Source organism: Rattus rattus, chromosome 8, assembly GCF_011064425.1.
Source record: "Rattus rattus isolate New Zealand chromosome 8, Rrattus_CSIRO_v1, whole genome shotgun sequence".
NCBI classification, from domain to species: Eukaryota; Metazoa; Chordata; class Mammalia; order Rodentia; family Muridae; genus Rattus; species Rattus rattus.
The window spans coordinates 54,892,794-54,913,699 of NC_046161.1; the positions used below are offsets into that span (position 1 = coordinate 54,892,794).

The window sequence follows — 20,906 nt, forward strand, 5'->3', positions numbered from 1 at the left end:
TGTGCTTTCTAAATCCATGGCAACCTTTTCCCTATAAGGAATGATAGGTCCCAAGTATATATTCTGAAGGCTTACCCTGTGTTAATCAGGAAAGTACTGAAAGAGTCAGGTGTGGTGACATACGTCTGTCATCCTAGCACCAAAGAGGCTGACAGAAGAGTGGGTTAGCTCAAGGTCAGCCTTGTGCTACAGTGTGTTCCTGTCCCAACCAACCCCAACCAACCAACCAACCAACCAAACAAACAATTAGCTAAAGGTAGGACTTGGATTCATATCTGGGTATATTTAATATAAGATGGGGACAAAATAATGTTAGAATTTGATAATGTATCACTTCTAGAACTTTTTCTGTTTGTTTCTTTGAGACAGGGTCTCACTTTGTAGCCTAGTAGGACTGGACTCACCATGTAAACCAGACTGACCTGGAACTCACAAAGATCCGCCTACGTCTACCGCTCGAGTGCTGGTATTAAAGGTGTGCACCACTATTTCAGCCTCTTCTAGCACTTTTAAAGTTATAAATGCTCAATAAGCTTTAGAAAAAAATTGCAGCTTTATTTTCAATTCTATTATCACAACATTAAAGAGACTGGTTTGTTAAAGTATAAAAATAAGGTGACTTGCATTTTCAATACAGTTGGTTTATCCACCCAGTAAAATTCAATTTACCAACCGGGATCCATGCTGTCCACTCAGGAATATTTGACAACACTGGACTGGTTAAGGATGCTACTGACATCTAGTGCACGGGACCAGGATGGTGCTAACTGTTTTATATGCACAAGGGAACTGCTGAGATGGCTATCTGCTACTGTCAGCAGAGGAGAAGCTGAGACAGACCTTATCTATGTGTAAGTAGGTTTGGGGTTTTAAAAAAAGGGAGCCTTCACCTTCGTCTATCTATTTGGAGAGAGTGTATGTGTGTGATGTAGGTGTACACACATGTATGTGTGTGCATATGTAGACATAATCAACAATGCATATACCCACAGAGGTCAGAGGTTGACGTCATGTCTCCAGAGCCACTCCCAATCTGCTGGCTATGAGGCAGGTTCTCATTCAGCCTGGATCTTATGGGTGTAGTAGACAGGCTGGCCTGTGAGCCCCTGGGACCTACCTTTGTTTGACCCACCCAGCTGTAGGGGTTCAGCTATGTGCTGCAGGCCTAGCTTTTACCTGGCTTTGGGAGAATCTACCTAGGTTCTCATACTTGCACAATAGACACTTTTCAGACTGAACCCTCTCTGTACTGCCCCATGGCTCTTGTCACCAAGAGACAGGGTCTCACAGCCAACCTCCTGTCTCAGCCTCTCCAGTGTTGGAAGAACAGGTATGTGTATTTGTGATAGCACATTGCAGAAGAGGCTTCTGAGAAAACAACCTATAGTCCACATATAATTCAGCACAACATACACATGCCAATCAGTGTAGACCAGTTCTTCTCCACCCTGGGCCTTCATGGTGAGGGCTGCTGCTCCTCAAAGCCTCCTTTAGATGGCAACTAAGTTGTCTGGTCCAACACAGTCACCTAGTGGCCAGTGCAGGCCACTGCTCCATCTTCTTGATGCTCATTCAATTCTACTTCTAGCTACACTGCTCTGTACAAAAGGGAACTGTAACTTAGCATATACAGTAGAAAAGGGTAAGACTATGTGAGAAGCCATATCTTTCAGATATTTTAATAAAATGTCAAATATCCCTGGTGCTGGCATTTTCTAAAGTTAGTCTAGAATGCTGCACTGCTTCTGTTTACTCCCTGTACAATTGCAATACTCTCTCTTCTTTCAGCAGCTCTGCAGTAATGCAATCCCACATCTGGGCAATCCTCTATTTACAGCCAACCAGCACACCCAGTTAGACCATTAATGAGGACAAATCCTCCACTTGCAGCCCCCAAAACCTTTGTGTTTCTAGTCCAGATTAACTGAAAACCCTCCTGCTAATTACCAGGCCAAACCAGAGTTACAAGCTGTCTGATGTAAAACTGAGGGGCACGCAGACTGAATGCAGACTCTTGAGAACTCTCTGGGGAATTGTGGGGGTGCCTTTCGGTCATCCCAAGGTTCCAGACCTTCCTGGCACTCTAATAGAAGGCTGACCCTATGGTTCTGGGCCTGCTTTGGTTGAGGCGTAGTATGGCTGCTTTTGACACTGACCCACAGATCTCCCTGCTTCCAAGAACATGTTGGATTTTTGTTAGTTGAGGCTGGAGGTGGCTGTGGTGTCCTAGTTGTAAAACAATGCTACACCAGCAGAGTTGGCTGCCGGTAATCCTGTAACAGGGAGGTCTTCTGAACCTCGAGAGGCACCACAGCGAGCCTAACAACAGTTTAGAGATTATTTAGCTTCCGCGGCAATAGAAGCATCATCCTGTCCCCACCCCACAACCCCTGGCCAAGTCATTATTTAAAGAGGACACAGTCTTTGAGTAGCTGGAGGATTAGGCTTGTGACAAACTCAGAAAAAAATCCATCTAAAACTAGCTTTCCATTAATAATTTTCCAGTTATTCAGCTGGGACCGAGTTATTCCACAGCATGCCACAGGAGCCGTGATCAACTGTTAATGGAGTAGTCCAGACGCGTGCTCAGATTTTCTCTCCCCACTGTATTTGGTCCCATCTTTATGAGTGAACTTAGTTTGGCTTCCCCTTCTCGCTTGTATGCCAGTCTGAAGAGCACTTTGAAACATGGAAAGGGTGCCCAACTGCAGAAGTCAGGGTTTTTTTTTTTTCTTTTTTCTTTTTAAAGTGTCATTTACTTTCAAAGTTTGTCTTCTCTGAATGCTTACAAATAACAGGAAAAGTAGCTATGATTAACCAGGAAAAAAGCTGTTCACTGCTTCCTATCCTGTGTATGTGAACATGTGTGTGCATGTGTATATGTGTTTGGCAGGGGATGGGTGTGTGTGCATGTGCATTTGAATGGGTGTGGGTGTATGTGTGTGAGTGCACATATGTTGCCCATGTATTTTTTTTTCCTTTTTAATATTGTGAATGCCGAGGTTTTATTTTTAAGAAATGGTGTTTCTGAACACTTGTAGCATAGCTTTATTTCCACCATGTGTGCTGTCAGGCGGGAGTTCACTCTGCAGTTTGCTTTGCTTTTTCTTACCTCTGTTCCATTTATTTTCTGCATGCTGAAGTGGCTGAGCCTAAACAGCACGTAGTACTTCCAGAGTGTGAAGTTCACCACTGGGTTTCCCTGAGGATCGATTGTCAACTGGTCAACCCGACGAAGTTGCGCGAGGGCGTTGAACTGCTGCAGCATCACGAGGTTGGTCTCCCTGAACTTAAGGTGCTGCGATAATAAACCATAAATAAGGTCTCCACTGTGAGTGTAACCACCTCAAATACTAACATTAACACTTCACAGGTCATTTCCTGTGGAACCCTGTACGCTTTAGGCTTAGGAAATATGTGTTCAGTCACATTAAATCAACGGAATGCTCTCAGCTCATTTAACTTCAATGTACCCGATCCATCAGTCATTGATGGCGTCTACCCAAAACTTAAGCTTTAGGTGATTCCTTCTAAGGACATCCTCTTCTATCATCAACCAGGATTCCTTAATGTTATCTAATTACTCAGACTCTTTCAAGTTTTGCAGACTCTACACATTTTACATTAACACTAATGTATAAAGGAACATTGCAGAAACTTCTAAGTACAGGACTCACCCTGATGCTGAGAATTAGCACTGTCAACATTGCATCCTTCCAAAAACCATGCTGGTTGCTTAAATTGGCCAAGGAGAGTCAAAACACTAAAACAGAAACCCTAAAGCAAATGTTCTATTTGCAAATTTGAATATTCTTTCTAAATATCTGCTTCTGCTACAGCTTACCTTCTTTTGGGAAGACAAAGGAAAACCATCTACTCTAAAAGGATAAATAGAGAAACGTGCTGTAGGAAAAGCTCAGGAGGAAACTCACCGTGAAAGCTCTGTTTCCTGATGCCTGTTGGGAACTAGTGCAATACCCACAGTCGGGGAGGCTGCCTTCGAGTCAGCAGACTGAAGTAAACAGTCAGTGCTGTTGGAGGACTGCTGTCAGGTCACGCAATGGATACACATGCCATCCACACCAGTTTTAATGCCCAAATACATGCTATCGGGCTGTGTGGCTTCTTTGTAAAACTGAGATAGATAATGTGCATAAAATTCCATTGGTCTTTTCTACTGCAAAAAGGACTGTCTTTAGAGATTTAATTTCTAATATTAATACAAACCCACAAGGCCATTTATGGAACTAATTTAAATTCCAGTGCCAGAAAATCAACACAAAAGAAACTACAGAAAACGAAGCTGAGGCAGGCTTTGGCCTGAACACACAGTTGTAATGAAGAACAATTCAAATATACTTCCAAAGGAAAGTGTTTACCAGAGAATTTGGAAACTTCATCTTCAGTTTGGGAAGTACTTGGACAATTTCATCAAACTCGATGAACGTGAATGAGACGGTGGTGACCATGCCAGCTGTTTGAACACTCCAGTTACGATCTAGGCATTCCAGCGCCCCTGAGCCATACAGTGACAGGGTTTCTCCATCTAGCTCCACCAAGTGTGTTTCTGTGACAGACAAGCCTTGTAACGCACTGCTGAGTCCCGCATCTAGAGACCTGCAAAAGTCGTTTTTTAAGTAATGTCTCAAGCACACAAAGAACCAGGCTAGAACGTCATGTTGGAAAGTGCTGTACAGTTTATACTCATAACTCTGTTTCCAGTTAAACCCAGAGCATCCTACATTAATTAGATTTTTAAAAAATCAGATAGCAAAGTAACAGGCTTGTTGTGGAGTTTTCCTACTCCCTGTTGATGAACCTCTTCCTGCTCTCCTCCCCCTCATCCCTCCCTGAGGCTTGCTGCTCCCCTTCCTCCCCACACAGACTCCCTGTTGCCTTCACGTCACATGTATCCTTAGACTCATTTACTGGATTATCCGAAAGATTAACATTAATATCCAATCATGTATTTTAGCTGAAAATAGGAAAACTATTCACAGAAACCCATCTCCAAGTCCAAATTACTCATCATATTAATGCAAGATAATAATTTCATATACCTTAAATATGTTATTGAGATATTTTATAACAATATAAATACAGCTTACAAATTTATAAAGCTATCTGGTGGGGGTGGGTGGAGAGGGGAACATGATCTGGTATTGGGTAGGGGAAAAGGACTGAAGTCCTGAGGGCCAGCAGAAAGAATGGAAACAGATGACCTTGGGAGGAAGGAGATTGGGAGGACCCTCCAGAATGTACCAGAAACCTGGGAGGTGAGAGACTCTCAGGACTCAAGGGGGCGGGGCTAGATGATATGCCCTACAGTGGGGAAAGGGAACTTGTTGATTCCACCTCCAGCAGAAAGACAGGGCATCAAGTGGGGGTTGGGTTACTATCCCACAGTCAAAACTCTGACTCACAATTCTTCCTGTCTAAAAGAACGACAGGGTTGGAAATGGAGAAGAACCCGAGGAAAAGAAGGTCCAGGAACAGATCCAAAGTGGGATCCAGCTCAAAAGGAGGCCCCAAGACCTGACACCATTACTGAGAATATGGGGTGCTCACAAAAAGGGACCTATCATGACTGCCCCTCAAAAGACCCAACAAGCAGCTGAGTCAGATGCAGATATGTGTACTCAAAAAATGGACAGAAGCTGCTGACCCCTCTGTTGAATTAGGGAAATTCTGGAGGAAGCTGAGGAGGAGGGCAACCCTGTAGTCTCAATTAACCTGGACCCCCAATATCTCTCAGACACTGGACCACCAACCAGGCAGCATACACCAGCTGAGGTGAGGCCCCCAACACATGTACAGCAGAGGACTCCTGGGTCTGGGTTCAGACAGAGAAGATGCACCTAACCCTCAAGAGACTGGAGGCCCCAGGAAGTTTAAAGGTCTGGTGGAGTGGGTGGGGTGGGGACATCCTCGTGGAGAGGGGGTTGGAAGGTATGGGAAGTGGAACAGTCAGAGGGTGGACTGGGAGGGGAATAAAATCTGGAGTGTAAAAATAAATAAAAAATTTAAAATAATAAAAATAAATAAAAGGCAAGTTAACCAAAAGAGCTATCCGGTTAGAAAAATACATTTTGTAATATGTTCCCATAAGAGTTATAAAATATTATTTATAAAATGCAATATGAAATGTTTTCAAAAATATAATGTTAAACTAGCTTCTATCTTAGTTACCAAGTGAGAAATGCTGACTATTTTTGAATAGCCTGATGCCTTAAAAACTTTAAGTGTATTGTTTAGTTGTAATCAATAAAAACAACCATGTCTTCCCCCTAAATTAAAACGAGAGTGATAAAAACCAATTATGCTCCACACGGCACCAGACTAGATGCTCTACTGAGAGGCCATTTCTGTTATTTCCAAAGCTGGAGCCATGCTGCCCATAAGAGCCAACTTGCATGGCAGATAATCAGGAAAGCTCCTTGATCCAGCTCAAAATCTTTACTCTCTATACAGAGGTGTCACACTGCTGCTCCAGCCCAAAACCTGGACAATGCTTGGCTGTGCCTGGGTCTCCACTGCGGGTTTCTTTTCTGCCCTCAAATGCTCTGAGTACAGCTACTGGGACTTACGTACTTGTCCAGTATTTCACATCTCAGACTAACCACAATTACACGCTGGCAACTTCGTTTCCTCTTCTACATGGTGAGTTTATGAAGCAGAGGCCATGTCTCTACATCTGGAGAATCTTGGGCTCACTAAGGGGCTTTACACAACATATTAATTGATTAAGGATCCTCAACAGTCCTAAATGCTGATGTTGGACAGTAAGTCTGACAAACTATCATTCCGCTGGTTCTTAGATTTATTGTAAAGGTATCGGTGAACTGTTACACATCTCTATTAATTAACAAGTTAGCTTATGGCCTTTGTGTACTCAAACTGAATGTGAAAGAAAAAAAACCACACAATTAGTTTATATGTCACCCTTAAATTCAGTATCAAAAGATTAAGATGGACAACAACCAAACACCCCTGAGTGCAGAGCAGCCCTAGGTCTAAAAGGTAAAAGCTGATAACAGCATAGATAAGAAAAGAACTATCTCCATCGTGTGCTTTAGACAACATAGTGAGATGGGGAGGGAGCACCACAATTCCTGCTGCAGTAGACAGAAGACAGCCAGAGTCAGCGCTTGCTGCCCTGAAAGAGGGAAACGCGTAGGTACACACTCACAGTAACAGCAATGATAGGCACACCACAGCACTGCTCACTGAACACGGTTCCTTGCGAGTGTCAATCCTGCTGCCTGGACCACAGCACATGTTTCTAGCAATGCACAACTCAATGAATATTTCTTGAATTAATAAAGTGAGAAGACTTTCAAGGGTATCTACTAAGTCTTTAAAGGATGCTTCAACCATAGGTATACGACAGGCAAACAGGTCACAGGACAAGCAGAGTGATGTGGACACACATAAGAGCTAACAAGGCTGGTCAGGTGACAGAAGCAGGCAGTGAAGGAAGGTGAAGGGAAAAGTGGCCACAGCAGCTGATAAAGGTTACTTTAATGTTGATATAGTGGAGAATTAGCTAGACCCTCTGGGAAAGAATCTTGTCCCATATCAGATATTTAAGAGAGGCTTATTTTAAATTGGCTATGTGATTAAAAGATTAGAAACATAAACTCAAAATTAAAAAGTCTAGTATCGTAAGGTGATTATTTTGTGCACACTTTTGGAAAGCACACAATTGGGAAGAGTGAATAAGTAAGTAAGCCTACAAGCCAAATGCTGTGACATCATTGGAAGCAGAGCCAAAGGGAGCCCCTACTGTTCTAGACCTCACAGAGATGAGACATGTGGGTGCTGCGCTGTAGACAGCCTTGCTCTTGCCAAGAAGAAACAGAACAGCTGTTACCCAGGTCACAGAAGGCCAAGCCAGCTCAGGATGAGGCTGCTGGGGCTAGCTTCAAATTTAGGCCATGGCTTACCAATTTGCTTCTCTAACAAAGCATGCTTGCTATCCATAAAAATGATGTAGAAAACTTGTCAAGTAATGTTTATATGTTGAGCATATCCTTCCAGTTTAGTTAGAGATATGCACACATGAATTCACTCATTCACAGTTCAAAGGCTGCTGTTTTTTACATTAGATATTTTTTATTTATTTACATTTCAAATGTTATCCCCTTTCCTGGTTTCCCATCCATAAATCCCCTAGTGCATTCGTCTACCCCCTCCTTCTATGAGGGTATTCCCCAACCCATCCACCCATCCTTTCCTGCCTCCCCACCCTGACATTCCCCTACACTGGGGAGTCGAGCCGTGGCAGGACCAAGGACTTCTCCTCCCTTTGGTGCCAAACAAGGCCATTCTCTGCTACATATGCAGCTGGAGCCATCGGTTTGTCCATGTGTTCTCTTTGGGTTAGTCCTTGGGAGCTCTGGTTGGTTGGTACTGTTGGTCTTATGGGGTTGCAAGCCCCTTCAGCTCCTTCAATCCTTTCTCTAATTCCTCCAGCAGGGACCCCGTTCTCAGTTCAATAGTAGGCTGTCAGTGTTCGCCTCTGTATTTCTCATGCTCTGACAGAGCCTCTCAGGAGACAGCTATATCAGGCTCCTGTCAGCATGCACTTCTTGGCTTCAGCAATATTGTCTGGGTTTGGTGGCTGTATGTATATGGGCTGGATCCCTAGGTGGGGAAGCCTCTGGATGGCCTTTCCTTCAGTTTCTGCTCCAAACTTTGTCTCCATATCTCCTCCTATGAATATTTTTGTTCCCCCTTCTAAGAAGGACTGAAGCATCCGCACTTCAGTCATCCTTCTTCTAGAGTTTCATGTGGTCTATGGATTGTATCTTGGGAAATCCAAGCTTTTGAGCTAATATCCATTTATCAGTGAGTGTGTACAATGTATGTATGTGGTTTTTTTTTTTGTTTTTTTTGTAATTGGGTTACCTCACTCAGGATGATATTTTCTAGTACCATCCATTTGCCTATGAATTTCATGAAGTCATTGTTTTTAATAGCTGAGTAGTACTCCATTGTGTAAATGTACCACATTTTCTGTATCCATTCCTTGAAGGGCATCTGGGTTCTTTCCAGCTTCTGGCTATTATAAATAAGGATCCTATGAACATAGTGGAACACGTGTCTTTGTTATATGTTGGAGCATCTTTTAGATATATGCCCAGGAGAGGTATAGCTGGGTCCTCAGCTAGTACTATGTCCAATTTTCTAAGGAACCTCCAGACTGATTTCCAGAGTGGTCGCATCACCTTGCAATCCCACCAACAATGGAGGAGTGTTCCTCTTTCTCCACATCCTTGCCAGCATCTATTGTCACCTGAGTTTTTGATCTTAGCCATTCTGACTGGTGTGAGGTGGAATGTCAGGGTGTTTTGATTTGCATTTCCCTTATGACTAAGAATGTTGAACATTTCTTTAGGTGCTTCTCAGCCATTCGACATTCCTCAGTTGAGAATTCTATGTTTAGCTCTGTATCCTATTTTTTTAATAGGATTATTTGGTTCTCTGGAGTCTAACTTCTTGAATTCTTTGTATATATTGGATATTAGCCCTCTATCAGATGTTGGATTGGTACTGATCTTTTCCCAATATGTTGGTTGCCACTTTGTTCTCATGACAGTGTCCTTTGTCTTACATAAGCTTTGCAGTTTTATGAAGTCCCATTTGTCGATTCTTGATCTTAGAGCATAAGCCATTGGTGTTCTGTTCAGGAAGTTTTCCCCAGTGTCCATGCACTCCAGGCTCTTCCCCACTTTTCTTCTATTGGTTCGAGTGTGTCTGGTTCGATGTGGAGGTCCTTGATCCATTTGGCCTTAAGCGTTGTACAGGGTGATAAGAGTGGATTTGCATTCTTCCACATGCTGACTGCCAGTTGAACTAGCACCATTTGTTGAAAATGCTTTTTTTCCACTGGAAGCCCCTTTGTCAAAGATCAAGTGATCATAGGTGTGTGGGTTCATTTCTGGTTCTACAATTCTATTCCATTGATCTACCTGCCTGTCTCTGTACCAATACCATACAGTTTTTTGGGTTTTTTTTTTTTTTTTTTATCACTATTGCTCTGTAATACAGCTTGAGGTCAGGGGCAGTGACTCCCCCAGAAGTTCTTCTATTGTTGGCAATAGTTTTGCTATCCTTGGTTTTTTGTTATTCTAAATGAATTTGCAAATTTCTCTTTTCTAACTCTATGAAGAATTGAGTTGCAATTTTGATGGGGATTGCATTGAATCTGTAGATTGCTTTCTGCAAAATGGCCATTTTTATAATATTAATCCTGTCAATCCATGAGCATGTGAAATCTTTCCATCTTCTAAGATCTTCAATTTCTTTCTTCAGAGACTTGAAGTTCTTGTCATACAGATTTTTCACTTGCTTGGAGTCACACCGAGGTATTTTATGTTACTTATGACTATTGTGAAGGGTGTTGTTTCCCTAATTTCTTTCTCAGCTTGTTTAACCTTTGAGTAGAGGAAGGATTTGTTTGAGTTAATTTTATATCCAGCCACTTTGCTGAAGTTGTTTTTCAGGTTATAAGTTCTCTAGTGGAATTTTTGGAGTCACTTGAGTATACTATCATATCATCTGCAAATAGTAATATTTTGACTTCTTTTCAATTTGTATCCCTATGACCTCCTTTTGTTGTCTGATTGTTCTGGCTAGGATTTGGAATACTATATTTCCTAGGTAGGGAGAGAGTGGGCAGCCTTGTCTAGTCCCTGATTTTAGTGGGATTGCTTCAAGTTTCTCTCCCTTTAGTTTGATGTTGGCTACTGGTTTGCTGTATGTTGTTTTTACTATGTTTAGGTATTGCCTTGAATTCCTGATCTTTCCAAGATTTTTAACATGAAGGGGTGTTGAATTTTGTCAAATGCTTTCTCAGCATCTAATGAGATGATTATGTGGTTTTTTTTCCTTTGAGTTTGTTTACATAGTGGGTTACATTGATGGATTTCCATATATTGAACCATCCCTGCATCCCTGGGATGAAGTCTACTTGATCATGATGGATGATCATTTTGATGTGTTCTTGGATTCAGTTTGTGAGAATTTTATTAAGTATTTTTGTGTTGATATTCATAAGGGAAATTGGTCTGAAGTTCTCTTTCTTTGTTGGGTCTTTGTGTGGTTTGGGTATAAGCGTAATTGTAGCTTCATAGAAGGAAGGAATTGAGTAGTGTTCCTTTTGTTTTTATTTTGTGAAATAGTTTGGACAGTATTGGTATTAGGGCTTCTATGAAGGTCTGATAGAATTCAGTACTAAACCTATCTGGTCCTGATCCTTTTTTGGTTGGGAGACTTTTAATGACTGCTTCTATTTCTTTAGGAGTTATGGGACTTTAGATGGTTTATTTGATCCTGATTTAACTTTGGTACCTGTTATCTGTCTAGAAAATTGTCCATTTCATCCAGATTTTCCAGTTTTGTTGAATTTAGGCTTTTGTAGTAGGATCTGATGATTTTTTTTAAATTTCTTCAGATTCTGTTGTTATGTCTCCCTTTTCATTTCTGGTTTTGTTAATTTGGACACTCAGTCTGTCCTCTCTATTACTCTGGCTAAGGTTTTATCTATCTTGTTGATTTTCTCAAAGAACCAGCTCCTGGTTTTGTTGATTCTTTATATAGTTCTTTTTGTTTCTCCTTGATTGATTTCAGCCCTGAATTTGAATTTTCCTGCCTTCTACTCCTCTTAGGTGTATTTGCTTCTTTTTGTTCTAGAGCTTTTAGGTGTGCTGTCAAGCTGCTCGTGTATGCTCTCTCCAGTTTCTTTTTGGAGGCACTCAGAGCTGTAAATTTTCCTCTTACCACTGCTTTCATTGTGTCCCATAAATTTGTGTATGTTGTATATTCATTTTCATTAAATTTTAAAAAGTCTTTTATTCCTTTCTTTATTTCTTCCTTGACCAAGTTATCATTGAATAGAGCATTCTTTAGCTTCCATTTGTATGTGGTCTTTCTGTCATTTTTGTTGTTATTGAAGACCAGCCTTAGTCCGTGGTGATCTGATAGGATACACGGGATTATTTCAATCTTCTTGTATCTGTTGAGGCCTGTTTTGTGACCGATTATATGGTCAGTTTTGGAGAAAGTACCATAAGGTACTGAGAAGAAGGTGCATTATTTTGTTTTAGGATGAAATGGTCTATAGATAACTGTTAAATCCATTAGGCTCAAAATTTCTGTTAGTTTCTCTGTGTGTCTATTTAGTTTCTGTTTCCATGATCTGTCCATTAATGATAGTGAGGTGTTGAAGTCTCCTACTAGTATTGTATGAGGTGCAATGGATGCTTTGAGCTTTAGTAAGGTTTCTTTTATGAATGTAGGTGCCCTTGCATATGGAACATAGATATTCAGGATTGAGAGTTCATCTTGGTGAATTTTCCCTTTGATAAATATGAAGTGTCCTTCCTTATCTTTTTGATAACTTTTGGTTGAAAGTCGAATTTATTAGATATTAGAGTGGCTACTCCAGCTTGTTTCTTGGGACCATTTGCTTGGAAAATTCTTTTCCAGCCTTTTACTCTGAGGCAGTGTCTGTCTTTGTCTCTGAGGTCTGTTTCCTGTATGCAGCAAAATGCTGGGTCCTCTTTCCATATCCAGTTTGTTAGTCTATGTCTTTTTATTGGGGACTTGAGTCCACTGATATTGAGAGATATTAGGGACCAGTGATTGTTGTTTCCTGTTACTTTTGTTGTTAGAGGTAGAATTATGTTTGTGTGGCTCTCTTCTTTTGGGTTTGTTGCAAGAAGATTACTTTCTTGCTTTTTTTAGGGTGTAGTTTCCCTCCTTGTATTGGAGTTTTCCATTTATTATCCTTTGTAGGACTGGATTTGTGGAAAGATATTGTGTAAATTGGGTTTTGTCATGGAATATTTTGATTTCTCCATCTATGTTAATTGAGAGTTTTACTGGATATAGTAGCCTGGGCTGGCATTTGTGTTCTCTTAGGGTCTGCCCAGTATCTTCTGGTAAGAAGTCTGGTGTAATTCTGATAGGTCATCTTTATATGTTATTTAACCTTTTTCTCTTACTGCTTTTAATATTCTTTCTTTGTTTTGTGCATTTAGTATTTTGACTATCATGTGATGGGAGGAGTTTCTTTTCTGGTCTAATTTATTTGGAGTTCTGTAGGCTTCTTGTATGTTTATGGGCATTTCTTTCTTTAGGTTAGGGAAGTTTTCTTCTATAATTTTGCTGAAGATATTTACTGGCCCTTCAAAATAGGAGGCTTCATTCTCTTCTATACCTATAATCCTTAGGTTTTATCTTCTCATTTTGTCCTGGGATTTCTGGGATGTTTTGGGTTAGGAGGTTTTTGTGTTTTGCATTTTTTGACAGTTGTGTCAATGTTTTCTATGTTATCTTCTGCCCGAGATTCTCACTTCTATCTCTTGTAGTCTGTTGGCAATCTTGAGTCTATGACTCCTGATCACTTTCTTAGGTTTTCTATCTCCAGAGTTGTCTCCCTTTGTGATTTCTTTATTGTTTCTATTTCCATTTTCAGATCTTGGATGGATTTGTTCAATTCCTTCACCTTTGGTTGTGTTTTCCTGTAATTCTTTAAGGGATTTTGGTGTTTCCTCTTTGAGGGTTTCTACCTCCTTATCTGTGTTGTCCTGGATTTCTTTAAGGGAGTTATTTATGCCCTTCGTAAAGTCCTCTAACAGCATCATGAGTTGTGATTTTAAATCAAAATCTTGCTTTTCCAGTGTGTTGGAGTATCTAAGGCTTGCTGTGGTGAGGGAACTGGGTTCTGATCATACCAAGTAGCCTTGGTTTCTGGTGCTTACCTCTCACCATCTGGTTATCTCTGTCATTAGCTGGTCTTGCTGTCTCTGACAGTGGCTTGACCCTCTTGTAAGCCTGTGTGTCAGCACTCCTGGAGACAGGCTTTCTCCCAGAGGGATCTGGGTACACAGAGCTGTGCAGGGGGTCAGCTCTGGGCACAGGTGGAAACCGGAAGGATCCTGTCCCAGACTGCTCCTCAGTTCCTGTGTCCAGATGGCTCCAGGCAGGTTCCTCTTGGGCCAGGTATGTAAGCAGAAGTAGTGGTCTCGCTTGTGCTCTCAGGATTGTCCACACTTCTGAGAATCCAGCTCTGTCCCCACAGGATCTGAGTACAGAGAGCTGCATGCATCACAGGGTCAGCTCCAGGCACAGGTAGAAACTGGAAGAAAGCTGCTCTTTTATAAGACTCAAGTCTGAAAGGTGTTATGTACAAAGCTCTGTGCTAAGTCTTCTGGCACAGGTGACTAAATCATCTGTATTGATAAAGACAGAAGAGCTTGTGCATGTGTGTGCATATAAACATATTTGATATACATATATGCTTATCAAGACATATATATGTATATATATAAAATCAAGACTATGAATTATAAAGCCAAATTGCAGAACTATAGTTCTCTAAATATAGCTGCTGTAATCCTATCAAGCAAGCAACTTGCTAAGTACAAAGTATATAATTTCTAAGCCAAAATGACCTCACTATGTAATTGAAATAATCAGTAGGATTTTGCAGAGAGCATATTATTTGTGTGAGGTCTTATGCTAGACATTGGAAATATAAAAAAGAAAGCAAGATACCTCTGCCCTCAAAGATTTTCCAATCTGGATATATTAAGTATAATGCACTTATTGACACAGAATGAGTATTACAAGCTAATGCCATGGAAACAGAAGAGGACAAATCCCTCTAGAGGGAGAAGCTGGGCCTCACAAAGCAGCAGCCTTTGAACTGACCCTTGAGTAGTGGGCACAGTTTTTTTTTAACAGGAACAGACAGGGGGCAAGAGGAAGAAGGGGAGGACAGAAGCCTGAGCACGCGTAACTGGTGAAAACTCAATTTCAGTATGTCCAGACTCTGAGACACAGTAACGTGGGCAGACAGGAGAGTGGTGTGGGGGCAGAGCTGAAAAGTCAGATGATGTCATCCCACAGAGATGAAGAACAGAAAAAGTTTTAAGTTTGGGATTTAGCTCAGAAGTGGAACATGAGGCCCTGAGTTCAACCCTCTGGCAATACACACACCACACACACACACACACACACACACACACACACACACACACGGGTGGGGGGAGAGAAAGAGAGAGGAGAGAGAGAGAGAAAGAAAGAAAGAGAAAGAGAGAGAGAGAGAGAGAGAAGAGGAGAGAGAGGCAGAGCATGCACTCTCTGCCTTCAAGGATGTATTAACATAGTACTCTGTGAAGGGTTTGGGGGGAAGAGGCTGGATGCAGGGAGATTAGTGAGAAGACCAGTGCAATGTCAAGCGGCTCATAGGAGAGCATGAAAGAAAGATGTGGTAATGTACAGGAGAGGTGGCATCATTAAGAAACAGAAAGCTCTCGGCTATGCCTCCAGACCTGCTACTCTCCCAAGAAACTTCAGGATTTCTGAGTTTGAGTTTCCTCGGCTGTAAATGGTAATCCCAGAACATGGTTTTCAGAGGTTTGTGAAGACTAGAAATAATGAAGGCATAAAACGGTGCCTGCATTTAGCTCAATACATTTAGAGAGCATTATCAATGAATGACAACATATCGCCTGGTATTTAAGAGAGGATAAAAGGGGGACTTAGTAGTTAATTGCCATGAAAAGTGAGGGAAGGAAGAGTTAGGTATGAGGTCAGTTTCTGTAGGTGACTGGGTACTGGGTCCAGCCAGACTCCTTTCCTCATTCAGCCTGAACCTACACCCTGAGAAAGGCAAGGCTTCGGTGGAAATCAAACCTGATTTCACATAAAGCCAAACCTCACTACTTATGTTCCCCAACTCAAAAGTAAGGGATGGCTGACAGTAGATAGCCAATGGGAATTATCTTCAAGCTCTTTGGCAGTTAATTTCAAGTCTAAATATCATCAAACAGCTCAACAACCAGGAAACCTTCTGTGTCTCCCCAAATACTGGAGGACCCTAAGGAAAGATGGGAAGTTGACTTGATGCAGTAAAGTGTCAAATTCTTAAGAGCCAGGCCAATTGCAGACCACACCCCAATGAACACACTGACCAAAAACACCCTAGTCCAGGGGTCTGCTTACACCAGGCAAGAACAGGAACACTCCAAGTCTTCCTAAAGATTCTTTTCCCACTGAGTAAGTGGTGTTGATCCCTACAATAACTTATTTTATGAATTTTCTATTACAGCATTCATGAATGTGGAAATTCATCTTATGCCTTGCATTTTATTATAGTGGCATTGGCTAAAATGCCAGTGTTCATAGACAGGAAATGACCAAAAATAAACCAGCTTCACCACATGCATCCAATGTAAGCAAAGGAAACATTACACCTAGTATTTTGCCATTTCTACTGGGCAAAAGACCTCTGCAGTTTGTCTTTTACTATTGAGCTGTCCCAAGTTCAGAGAACAGTAAAATTATTAATGGGGTATAGCAAATTGTTAAAGAAATTATTTTCTTTATATACCCATAGTGTTTTCATGAGCACTTAGGCATTTAGTTGTATGCCCATCGGTCAAAGGTCATTGACACTGGAACACAAGAAAGACCTACCTTTCTTCTAGGATTATGAAATCCTCAGGACAATCACTGACGGTTTAAGTGGGAAGCCCTTGTAGTATTTAAACATATATTGAACGCTAAAGAAAAGGCTGTGGCTCTCCACACTGGCTTTCCACCTCTAGGAAAAAACGCTCACATCACTGCCCACAGGTATGTGTTAGTTTACATTAAAGATTTATAAAGAGTGCAGGAATACAATCGCTAACATTTAAATGATTTACCTGTTCTCTCAGGCAAAATACCAGATAGGAATAAACACACATGTGCAAATCTCTTCCCTCCAAGGTGCCATTCGGGAATGTATAGTGACTGCAAAGGTTAAAGCCACACAAGCCCCAGATGGAAGGACAGTTGGCAGCAGGGGGCCCAGCAGCTTTAGGAGGCTGGAAAGTGAAGACTGCCCAGTGCTGAGGGAGGAGCAGACTTGCTGAGGGAGGAGGCCTTGACTGCAGTGGGAATGAGGTAAAGATGGTGGCCCCCTGCTGAGTGAGCCCTCCCAGGGATGAACGACGGAGATAGAAGTGAGATGATGCAGGGAAATGACTCAAGTGCTGAGGGACCAGACTTGGGACTGAGCTCTGTGGAAGAGCTCTCACTGAGAGTGGTGATGCCTTGGGTCAACACCTAGAACTGAGTTTGGAAGAAAGAAACTCTCTGTTCCTCCCATGGTTAAAAACAAACAAACAAACAAACTAACTAACTAACCAACTAACTAACTAACTAACTAACTAACTAACTAACTAACTCATCTAAATAGATACCAATGAAGAAAAGAAAGAGTATTTTGAATTTAACAATAGAGTAAGTGGTGGTTTCCATTGAAGGAAATAAAAAACCAGCCCTCATCTCAAACATGCAAATAATGTTTGTAACAAACTGATGTAACAAAGACTGGTGAAGACCAAACTTTAAACCTTTATGAAACAAAATGGGAATAATATTTTTATAATTTCTTTCTTATGCAACATCTAAATGGGCAAGACGTAAAGAAAAAGATATACATTTCAGTGACCTTGTCTATGAACAGCATTTAAAGTCACCAACACGCAGAAGCTTCCTGAGCTGGACAGTGGAGAAGGAGAAGAAAACCCCAGCACTAGAGCTGAGGGATCCTTCCACCTAAGAGGCTGCAAGGACAGAAAGGAAGTGTGAGAAACAGAAGAGGATCCCGGGACAAAACAAAATGTCAGAAGAAAGTCAGTCTACTAAGGACACAATGCAACAATAAAGGACAAAGGATGTGACAAGCCTGGATTAGTTCCAGAGACAGCAGATGTCAGGAAGTGGGGCTCCATGCAGGAGACAGGAGCGAAACGTTTTACTGTAGTACAGGTGCATTTCTTTCAGCTTTTAAATTAAGGGCAATATGAAGTTTTAGATTAAAACCAATTCATGCCAGAAGGAATGGCTGAGATGTGAACCAGCACAATGCAGCAAGGTTCAAACAGAATCTGAGGTGTAGTGAAAAGGATTCTGTACTTTATGCCAGGGTTCTTCCCTCTGAGTAATGAGGAGAGCTGAAGGCTTAACTCTGAAGTAAAAAACAACAACGACAACAACAAACTATGTCCCGCAGACACGACAGCTTCACTGAACAGTTTTCAAGGTTTAAATGCTGTCTGCTGACGAGCTTTATGCTTGCAGAACAGACATCAATGTTACTGATCTTTTGATGCAGCAACAGAGATCACAGACTCTAACTAGGGTCTAAAGAGGGAGGAACATGTAGAAAAGGAGCTGGATTGTGGAGTCCAGTCTTCTACAAAGCAACATGCACCCTAGGAAGATCAGTCACATCGATATTCTCCAAGTTCTGATGTCTAAAAATGACCATAAGTAAGAGTACTCAATGAAGAACAACGAATGGGCTGGCAGCCTCACTCCCCTGTTCATGTTTGTCCAGCCGCAGTTTGCTGTTGGTCCTAAAGATGACACTCACATTTCTGGGGCAGGCTGCAAGCAACCAGGGACACAGTCCTCCAAACTGTGGCAGTGTGTTTGTGTGTCTGAATCTGACCCTTCAAGGTCTGCCCTTGTTGAGCTTGCCTTGAAGCTTCCTTGGGGCTAAGGCAGCTACTGGGCAGCATTTTCAAAGCATTTTCAGTGCTGGACTGCAGCTGCCCTGTGTATGCCAAGCAGGTGCTTTCCCACTGACCCACATCCCAGCCTCTGGTCACTTTCTTTGTTTTTAATTCTGAGATAAAGACTCACTGAGTTGCCTAAGATAGGCTTGGCATTACTCTGTAGCTCAGAATGGTCTTGAACTTGCCATCCTCTGGCATCAGTTTCCCAAATACTTGGGATTTGACACCAGGTCTGGCTGTCCAAAGCATTTAAAAGTGCTTGTAGAAGCTGCTACTCAGGGCACAGGATAACATGCATCAGGCAACAAACTCACCCAAAAGCCTAAGGTGGAAATAGCTGGGAAGGGAGGTGCATGGAGGATGGGAGCTCTCAGACGCTCCCCTGAGCCAGGGTATGTATCTAGAAAGCCGTGTGGGTGAACAGAGGCTCACACGCTGCATTAGTTGTTTAAACCCCACCACGCAAAATAACCAACCACTGAAGGGCTTTTTCATTAGGGAAATGTTATAGACAGAATTATAGTTTCAAATTTTCTCTTCTTAACTTCAACTTCAACTTTCTTAAGAAAGTTACTCTCAAAAAGAATTATGTGTGAAACGGTCTCCCATCTCCATTCTGAATTCAGAGTGCCGGTGCATACCCTGCTTCCTCGGGAAATGCGGAGATGGTGCCTCCATCGATCTGACAGGATTCCTGAGGAGGAGACTCAGAGTCCTTTCTGTCCTGAATGATGGCGATATTGGCTACTCGTTGCTGCAAGTCCCACTTCCGAGCGACGTTGTTAATTGTTAACCTTTTCTTCTCCTATGGGGAGTTAATAGAACGATGGTTATACAGTGTGCATTTCGAAGAGAAAAGCACCGCTCCCAGTACTTTCTGAGAGGGAATTCCTTGCAGGCAAACAACCAACATAGCTTCTAAAGCAAGCCTATGGGCCTGTGTTCACCCTGTGACCAAATTTCTTAATAACAATGTCAGCCTGCATGGGAAATTATCTAGAAGATGAATACTTCTTGTTCTGAACAGTGGGCTATATTTCACTAACTGAAACTCTGACTTGGAAAGGTCATATGCCTCTGTCTTTAAACAAAGCAAGAAAAAAGTACTAATACTTCATCTTTTGCTCAATAATTATGGTTGGGGAAGGATAGGGACTGATTAGTGTTTCATAGTTCATTATATAACTTGGTTTTGAAAATATTTATGAAAATATTTGAAATTTTTGAAAATATTTTTATTTATATCATGTGTGGGTGTCCAGGGAGGCCAGAAGAGAGCATCAGATCCCGGGACTAGAGTTACAAGTGACTTTGAACCATGAAACACGGTGGACTAAACTCTGGTCCCCTGCAAGAGCAGCAAGCGCTGAGCCATCTCTCCACCCCCGTGGCGTAAATCATGACATTTCAGGGTGAAGACAATATTATCTAGGCTACTAGAAGAACTTCTGCTGAGTAAAATCTTTTCTTTCTTTTTTTTTTTTTTTTTTTTTTTTTTTTTTTTTTTTTTTTCGGAGCTGGGGAAGAACCCAGGGCCTTGTGCTTCCTAGAGTAAAAATCCCCAGCCCTTTTTTTTGATAACTACTATTGTTTTAGAAGAACAGGAAAGAAGAGTCGGTTAAAGCAATGGACGCCTTAGGAGGTGCCTGTCGAGCTCAGGGTGCCTCAGCTGACCTGGAGGTTTACAGACAGACACTGAACCGGCCCCACTCGGAGCCAGGACTGGGAGGGCCCAGGAGTCTGCCCCTCACAGGCCCCAGCACTGTGCACACTGAGAGCCGCTATCTTGGGTCTTGACACTCAACTGTCTCAGAAACCCTGCTGAGAAAGGGGCTGAAGCCACAGAAGCTGTGCTCCACTGAGATGTCTCTGTTCTCTGTCGGCCCAGCTTACAGAGACCGGGGGGGGGGGGTGCCTGCTCTGGTACATCACCATTACTAAAGGGTAATGACTTATCTTTTTTTTTTATTTTTCTTTTTTCGGCGCTGGGGACCAAACCCAGGGCCTTGCGCTTGCTAGGCAAGCGCTCTACCGCTGAGCTAAATCCCCGACCCCTCTTTTTTTTAAAAATATTTATTTTATGTGTATGTCTTGCTTGCACAAGTCAATTTTTACCTTCTAGCATGTGAGTTCTTGGGACTGAACTCCAGTTGTCAGGATTGGTAGCAAAAACCTGTACTTATTGAGCTGTCTTGCTGGTCTCAAAAGTTAATATTTTAAAATGTCATCTCAGATCAGAATGCTGAAAATAGATTCTTTTTCTCTTTCACTCAAAATCTGCTATTGAAAGACATCCACCAAGCGAGCCACTAACCCCTCTCC

General features: G+C 41.9%; 1 protein-coding gene across 1 annotated transcript in view; it reads right to left on the reverse strand.

The window, feature by feature from the left end:
• Positions 1 to 20,906, reverse strand: part of Lrrc49 (leucine rich repeat containing 49) — a 106,471-nt gene that overhangs the window by 11,511 nt on the left and 74,054 nt on the right. Inside the window, exons 12-14 of the mRNA XM_032911477.1 lie at positions 19,226 to 19,389; positions 4,380 to 4,617; positions 3,113 to 3,298 (exon numbers count right to left, since the gene is read on the reverse strand). Coding sequence (XP_032767368.1) covers positions 3,113 to 3,298; positions 4,380 to 4,617; positions 19,226 to 19,389 — 588 coding nt within the window. The remainder of the gene's footprint in view (positions 1 to 3,112; positions 3,299 to 4,379; positions 4,618 to 19,225; positions 19,390 to 20,906) is intronic.